The sequence below is a fragment of the Gossypium arboreum genome, chromosome 1, assembly GCF_025698485.1.
Source record: "Gossypium arboreum isolate Shixiya-1 chromosome 1, ASM2569848v2, whole genome shotgun sequence".
Taxonomy (NCBI): domain Eukaryota; kingdom Viridiplantae; phylum Streptophyta; class Magnoliopsida; order Malvales; family Malvaceae; genus Gossypium; species Gossypium arboreum.
In genome coordinates, this window is record NC_069070.1 from 7,308,224 (window position 1) to 7,316,556 (window position 8,333).

General features: G+C 33.4%; 1 protein-coding gene and 1 long non-coding RNA gene across 3 annotated transcripts; both read right to left on the reverse strand.

The window, feature by feature from the left end:
* Positions 1-244: 244 nt before the first annotated feature.
* On the reverse strand, positions 245-3,351 carry LOC128291562 (uncharacterized). 2 transcript variants are annotated; one of them, XR_008281404.1, is made up of 4 exons: positions 3,130-3,351; positions 2,784-2,897; positions 2,445-2,554; positions 245-310 (listed from the first exon to the last, which is right to left on the reverse strand). It is a non-coding gene; the product is annotated as an uncharacterized LOC128291562 (long non-coding RNA). The 2 variants fall into 2 exon arrangements; XR_008281403.1 differs by lacking the exon at positions 245-310 and having other exon boundaries at positions 2,188-2,554.
* Positions 3,352-5,199: 1,848 nt separating this feature from the next.
* Positions 5,200-7,523, reverse strand: LOC108463466 (exocyst complex component EXO70H1). The gene has a single exon (XM_017763403.2). It carries the CDS (start codon positions 7,221-7,223, stop codon positions 5,361-5,363), a length of 1,863 nt encoding a protein of 620 aa, XP_017618892.1. The 5' UTR covers positions 7,224-7,523; the 3' UTR covers positions 5,200-5,360.
* Positions 7,524-8,333: the final 810 nt, after the last annotated feature.

Below are 8,333 nucleotides of genomic sequence, written 5' to 3' on the forward strand. Positions count from 1 at the left end.
TGGAAAAGCAATAAAAGAACTGAAAACTTACCAACATGATTTTCAGCAGCAAATTTAAGCAAACATATTTTAGATCCATAGCATGATGACAATCTGCCAACGCTAAACTTTTTGCAACTGAGTTCACAGATATATCCTTTCAGAGTACAGATTCGCACATTAGTCTAAGACTTGGCAAGTCATTTTTGTCTGCTGCTGCCTACAACTTTGCAGCCAATGCATCTGATACAGATGGCATAGAAGATGAACTAGTCCCAACGAACTCCTCATCATCAATAAGATTGTCTCTGTATATGAAGTGCAGCAAAGCCTGCCAATTGCACATAGTAGAGAATGTTAGAAAATAAGATAACCACACTGACAATAGATTCTAGTGGCATATAAAGAGCTAACATGGATTTCAATAGAATTACAGCCAAATCCAAGGTAAGTGAAATGAGGTAGAAAATGTTACCTTAAAAACCTTAGGTTCTATATCAGTAACAACTATATTGTTATCATCTTCTTCCATCCCATCAGAGAACTCAGCTTCAAATACAAGAGACCTAGCAACTAATACCAGATTGTGAACATGAAACTTTTCCCTAAACACATTATTTTCGCTAAGAGAGAAAATAAAAGCCAGAGAGCGAAAACTTCGTCAAAGTAAAATATGGTGTTTTCCATCCTCCCTAGTTTGTTACTTTGATATTGGTTGTTAAATAAAAGCTCGGAAACTTGTATATTATTTTATATATATATATATATATATATATATATTTGTGTATACGGAAAATGAGGTAATGTTGAATATTGAATTTCTAAGCTAGTTTTATATAACGGGAACAAATATTTGGAAACTTGATGTTTCCAGGTGGAACTACCTGTCGATTCTCATACTTTTACTATGCTAAAATGTTTAAGAAAATAATAAATTTTTGTTTTTAATAGTGTAATAAAATGAGATTTATTAGGTTAATAAATATGAAATGTGTTTAATATGTGACGTGAATAATTTGATTGTTCATACGTTTGCATGAAACAATTTTAGACAACAGTAATGTGATTTTGGAAATTGTAGAAATTGAAATAGAAGTTGAATCATATATGGTTTGAAAATTTATCGATTAAGATAAATCTATTTAAGTAAGGAAAAGTCGAAACTACTGTTGGCAACATCCCCTCCTGCCACTTAATTTGAAAAATTGTTAAGGATTGCATAAAATGAATTAGGAGATGAGTCTTACATGTATAAAAATATTATTAAGTCTACTTTCTAAATAAGTAAGGGATCAATTCATTTTAATTATATTTTGCGATTAAAATGTTTTTAAGTGAAGCGAGGTCAGAGCTATTCGGAAGCAACTTTATTTTAGGCAGATTAAAATATTTTCTATTATTTGATGATTTCTGAAAATATTTTATAAAAGCTATTTTAAATTAAATAAATATATATTTAAGAATTTAGGGTCCGTTTCATTGTTTAATTGAGTTTATTATATATATTAATAAATTTATATTTTATTGTTTTTATATATATTGCAATAATTTATTTATAAATAAATAAATTAAATTAAATATATAATAATACTCCATTATTAAGTTAGAATATTAACCGTCATAAATTGAAAACAATCAAAGTCAAAGTTTGTGTTATAAAAAATAAAAACAAGGATTGAATAATTATAAATTAGCTTCCAAACCAGAATTAATACTAGAAATTAATAATATTATCTAAATGCATAATTAGTAGTACACCACATGATAACAACAACACTGTCCAAGTGCATAACTAATATTACACCACATTAAAGTATCAATATCTTCAACCTTAAGAAAATTTTTGAAGTCAAATTATACTTAACATATATAGACTTAAAATTATAGTTTTCTACATCAAATTATCTATGTAAGCGTATTAGGAGCTTCAAAACATACAACAATGTTTTTATTTCAACAGCTTCTTCGAGTTCTTTGACCAACCATTAGTATTAGCTTATCTTAAGAAACCAACATGACATTAGGCTTGAAATTCAAAACAGTGCATTATCACTAAAATGCTCAAGAGTCTCCTTATCCTTGCCTCTTATATCCAAACCAAACAAAGTTTGGATTCAGCTCATGCACACCAAAAGACAAGATGGTAAACACAATACACAGATCTAAGGATACAAATATACTCATCCATTATATCATGGTTCTTATGGATAAAACAACATAGACTAGTAATAAATTGCATATATTATAGAATGTCAAATTGCATCAAATGAGTTAAATATAACCATGGATGCTTATAATGGCATATTTCTAAGACATCAAAAAGTACACTTCAAAAATGTTTATTTGTGTTAGTAAGGAAATTGTTATTACATGCAGTATAACTTGCCCAAGGGATGAACCATAAAACACAATAATTATTAGAAACCTAGACATAGTGGCACCCCAAGAATATAAAATGTGACTACCTGCTCCAAAGCAGCAAAATCCTCATTCTGTTTGGTAGAGTAAAAATCATGCTTCTTCTCTAAGATATTCTCATTAGCAACAATCAGCTTCGAGAGGTAGATTGAGCAGTCTGCAATTAAGCCACAGAACATGCTATGCTGTGTCAATTCCTTAGTAAAACAAAATGTTGAAAATATAGATAAATGGAAAGAAATTCTGGTCATATAATTTATAAAACAAGCATATTCAATATGAATATTCAAAATGCTGCCTTCACTGGCCTTGTTTTGTAGTGAATTCTGTGGAGATATTTTACTAACAAAATTTTCAGAAGAAATAGGATTTAAAACTGTAGAAACCTTCGAATAGCCATCATCTTCTTTTAACCTTGGTTCTTAAAAGTCGTTTCTCATATCAATTAATTCTCAAGTTCAGCGACAAAGCTACCACAAAGAATCCCCGCCTCTCTCCCCCTCGAAGCAGATCAACAAAAACGAGATTCGAAAAATAAGCAAGAAAAATGATTACGAAATTATTTGCAACAGTTAAATGAACTCCAAAATTTCGAAAAAAAAAGAAAAGAAGAAGCTAATGATGCAAAACCCAGAAACAAACAGATTTTAAATAAAGCATAAAAAAGGAAGAAGAAGAAGATTCTTCAATAGACATATGAAATATAGAAAATAAAAAGCATAAAAACCTTACCTTAATTGAGATTCAGGAAGGGATAGATGAAGAATGGAAGAAGGAGGAACCAAATTGGTGAGAGTGGAGGAAGATGGAAAATGTCTTACAGAAATAAAATCGATAGACATTTTCCCTAAAAACCCATCTCATTTACTGTGTTTTAGAAAATATTTTATCAATGGAATTTATTTTCAAGCAAACAAACACTGGAAAACTAGAAAAATATTTTTCGGAAAATGTTTTCCTGACAAACAAACGGACCCTTAATTTCGAAAATTTGTTGGCATATGTATACAAGAGCATAAATTTTGGAAAATTTGTGGTTGAAAGGTTAAAGATCCTATTTTTTAAAACGCCAAATTGAAATGCAAGGGAACTCTAAACAAAATGATTTGTGTCATATATTGTGAAGTTATGATATTAATATGAAATAAGTATGTGATTGAAGGTATGAAATAAATAAATAATAAAATAATAAAATTTAATAAATACAATATTGGGCTTATATATAATCAAAATTAGGCCATAAACTTGAAACCAATATTATTTAAATTCGAATTAAAGTTTGAAACTCATAATTTCTGTAATAATTTCATCTAAAAATTCTGCTTGCGTAGTCTTAAATAAATAGTCTTAATTTGAGCTCTCAAACTTAAAATCGAGTGATTCTTCAGTAAATAGTCATAACTTGAACTCTCAAACTTGAAATCGAATGATTCAAAGTGCGTTTCGAAATTAAGAGATAGCTCTTCAAACACTATTCAGACATCTCAGCCTAGAAATGCCTGAATCTCATATAAAAAATTCATCGCAAGTCGGCTGGTCTTCTAAACTTGAAATTTGACAGCTTGATTAAATTGACTTTAAATAAATTTTATCTCATTCGTGCATGTATCACCTGTTTACAAAATATGTATCAAAACTAACATCATGAAAGTCATAAAAAAACATCTTTACTTTGAAGATGGATCCAAATAATATTCTTCAACTTTCCATATCCATCAAGGTCGTGGAAGAATTCACTATCTTTAATTTGCATTTAGCAAAATAGCTTCCTCAAATACTCAGCATCCCCTATTCAATAATTAGCCTCCTGGATATAAATTCTACAATCTTGTGGTAAACACTCAATTTGATTTAGTCCACTTGACTGAACTTGTAGCAATTTTGGTGTTCTTGTAAATTGGAAAGACAGCAATATCATTTGCCTCCAGTGTTCTCTTTAACCAATTAGACACATACCTATGTACAGACATTAGTCTTGCCATTTTAGGAATGAGTTCATGAGAATGATTTCTAACTATGTTGCTAACACGCCAATACCATCAGCTCCTAAAACGACGTTCACGCTCGTAAGATAAGAAAATTTCTTACTCTTCTTCCTCTCATTAGCTTTGCCATCTTTATCACAAGCTTACCACTTGCGTAATTAGCCACATTTGGATTTTTATTACTCAATGACCTTCTGACCAAGCTAAACCCTTTCACATTCGCATGTGATTGGTAAAAACTAAAGCTTCTAAATCTCATTCCTACAGTTGGCCCAACAACTATTTCACCATCATTATCATCCTCTATTTGATTCTCACCAACAATGGAACCTCCTACATTAGATCGAACAGACCCCTAAACATCAACCTGTTGATCATCAGGTTCTCCACATTGATTCAAATCTACACCATTAGTGTTTGAAAGAGAGACACGTACCGTGATTTCCTCCTCTGTTCAAGAAACTATCATCATCAGATAAACCAAATAATTAATTCAATGTTTCACTGACATCACAATTTTGGTTATGGTGTTGACTTGTTAGTTCTGTACATGATTTTTTTGGTATGTTTTAACAGCTCCCAATTAAATTTGAAATGGTTTTTTTGAGTTAGAATTATATTTCATGGAGTGGACGTCCAAACCAACAGTAAACATGATTGGTAGAATCATTTCTTTGGCTTTACCTCTTTCTCAACATCAGAAGCTTCCTTTTAACATTTGGGATTAATTAATTCAACCCAATCATTATTATTTTATTAATCCATTTACTCGCTCTACCTTTAATCCTTTTTTCTTCACAAAACTGGAATTCTATAATTAAAAAAATCAAAGAATTTTCTTATTACAATTTTAAAGTAATTAATTAATTAAATTATTAACCAGTCTTTTATACACGTGGCAACACATGCCACAAAAAGCCACGAGGCTAAATTCCAAACCGGCCGGCCATTTTTTCAACGCCCCCAAAAAGGATTGCCTCAATGACTCCGGCCACCTCCCCTTGAACTTGATGAAACACTCCCTGAGCTTCTGCTTCCATAGAACATATCCGACCAGTAGTTTCCTAAATCATCAGGGGTAAATCTGATAAATGACTCACCCCACATTTCCTTTTTCATTTGCACTCCGCCGTTTGACTCGTAAAACTCTTTATAGATCGGTATGATCCGTCTCGCCAATGAAATCTTGATATGATCTCGGAGTTTCGGGTCGGGTACGACCCAAGAAACTTGTTTCATGTAAGCTTCTTCGAAAGCCGAATTGAATTTCTTGAAATGGTCGTTCACCCTATCGGCCGGAATCTCAGCAGTCTGATTCTCTGGCAGTGACGCAAGCACTTTGCTCCATCCAATCTTCTCGTAATTCTCAGCGTACTGTTTCACTTTCAGTTCGTGATTTATCAGCCAATCGTCGCCGAGGAGGAATTTCAGGTTCGATTGACGGACTTTTTCGGTGACGTATTGGAGATTATTCGCTAAGAACAAGTAAGAAAGCGGCACATCTTTGTACATCGCGGCTTTGCCGTCGAGTTTACACAGCATGACGAGGATGAGCCAGGCTACCCGGACGGAAATCGGCGATGAAATGCTCCCCTCGCTGTCGGGGCTCCCGAAGTAAGACTCCGGTAAAGCGGAAGGAACCGTGAACGGCCAATCCTCGAATATGTTGGAGAGAATCCCGCAGTAATCGGCGAGGAAAGAGATGTAATTCATTACGTAGCGTGTTAGAGGGTGGATCCCACCGCCTGGAACCGTCGTTTTGGATGAATCCTTTTGAATCGCCGTTTCAAAGTCCATTAACATCGTCCTAACGGTGTCGCCGAGCTTGATCAAGGAGTTAACGGCGGTTGCTCGTACTGCCGCCGTTGATTCGAAGCTGAAGATTGATTCGACTTCCGGCCAAAGACCGGAAACTGCTTCGTATAAGTCCAAGATACGGAACAATTTCTCCGGAGTTTGCTTGCACTTGGCTACATTTTCCGGGAAACCAAACAGAGCCAAAGCTCCTTCTTTCGAAATTTCCGTGAAACAAGATTCCCTTATGGCGGCCGAAACGGAAAACACTTGATCGCAGAGGAGCCTCTCGCCATAAAACAGCGTTTTAACCGCCATTTTAACAGCGCTTAACCAGTTCTTGATTTTAAACTCCAGAACCTCCCATTCCATCTTCTGAATCCTCTGAAATGTGAACTCCCTTTCAACTCCGAGATGGTAAAGAGCTTCATCGACGATCGATTTCCGAATAATCTTATAAACTTTGATACACTCCTTAGCGTACCCCGCCGATATCATGGCTTCCGCAATAGCTCTCAAATCCGCCATAGCAGCTAACGACGCTGTCTCCACTTCAGGCACCGAATCATTCTCGTTCTCCGACTCATCTTCTTCTTCTTCTTCTTCTTCAAATTCCGAAAAGCTAGACCTGGAAACCGAGGGCCTGGAAGATGAGTGAGCCGAAACAGATTCTGGGTCGAGATAATCCCGGTTGGACTTCAAAATCTGGTAAAACTCGTTCTGCAACCTTTTCATGGCGGTTTGCATCAGTAGTTGAGCTCGGACGAGTTTCTCCGAATTGGATTGGTGTAAAACCAAGTACTTCATAGCCTTTTGCAATCCTTTAATGGAACCCAGATATTGTCTGGCTTCATCCTTATCGGAGAAAAGAGAAACGAGATTGTCGTCATGCGAGGAGTCCCATTTGGTGATGATGAATTGGGCTACTTCAATGTTCTCCTCCATTAGTGACTCTGAAAAAGTATGGTGGAGTGGAGAAGAAGGCGGTGTCATCCTCGTTGGAGATGGTGATTTGAAGAAAATGTTCCTCATTCCTTTTCTTGGCATTCACAAATAGAGTTTGAGTTTGATATAAAGCTAAAAGACAGTAATTAAGAAAGAAATAAAGTGAAATTTGTTGTTGCAGTGAGGAGTGGAAGAAGAATAGAGATGTTTGGGTATATATAGAGAGGGAGGGGATACAGAATCCACGCGGTGGGTGATAATGACCGGTTCTGTTTTCAAAAGTCAAATCAGCCAATAGTCTCAAATTACACGAAGCCTCTTCTTGGTTTTGGATAGCATCTGGCCAGCTTCTTTATAATATCTTTTCTTGCTCTTAATGCAAATATTATTCTAAAGATTTTTGAGGTTACAAATTGTTTTATAAACCCTTACCCTCGCATCATTTATAGTCTCTTTTTATTTATTTTTATATTTTTTACTCTGAATTTCGAATGTTTAAATTTTAAATTTTAAACTCTAAATCTCAAATTTTAAATCTTAAACTTTAAATTTTAAGCGGAACTCAAACTCGAACCTTAAATAAGTTTGAGTTCGTGATTAAAGATAAAAAAATTATTAAAATTATGTATCAATGACATCGAAAAAATTATTAAAATATCATTAAATAATTAAAATGGATTATGGATGATTTGGTGGAAGGGCCCATAAAATAATTTATCGCTTTATTTACATGAACTTAAATTATGTTGTAATGAGTATATAAAATTACGTTTTAGGCGTACAAATTTTTTTAGTTAATATTTGTTATGAAATAAAGAGGTAAAAAGTAAAATATAATATATGAATTTTATCAATCAGTAGCAATATATGTAATGATTCTCTAAAGTTCATATTTATAAATATAACTAATGTTTGATTAATTAAATAAAATTAACAAATAATAATAGTAACGCAATGGTTAGGATTTTATTTGTATATTAAAGTAAAAATAATAACATCCTCTTATAAACTAAAAAATAGTCATAAGAATTTTTTTACGAAGTAGTAACAAGTTAATTTGGTGTTTCTTAGATCTATCCAAGAGCCAGGTAACTTGCTCGGCCCAATAGGCCTGACCCAATTTGAGTTAGGTTTGGACAAAAATTTTTAAAGTTGAACTAATCCGATCTAGCCTGAATTCAATTTAAATTATTAAAAAATTTAAATTTAAAT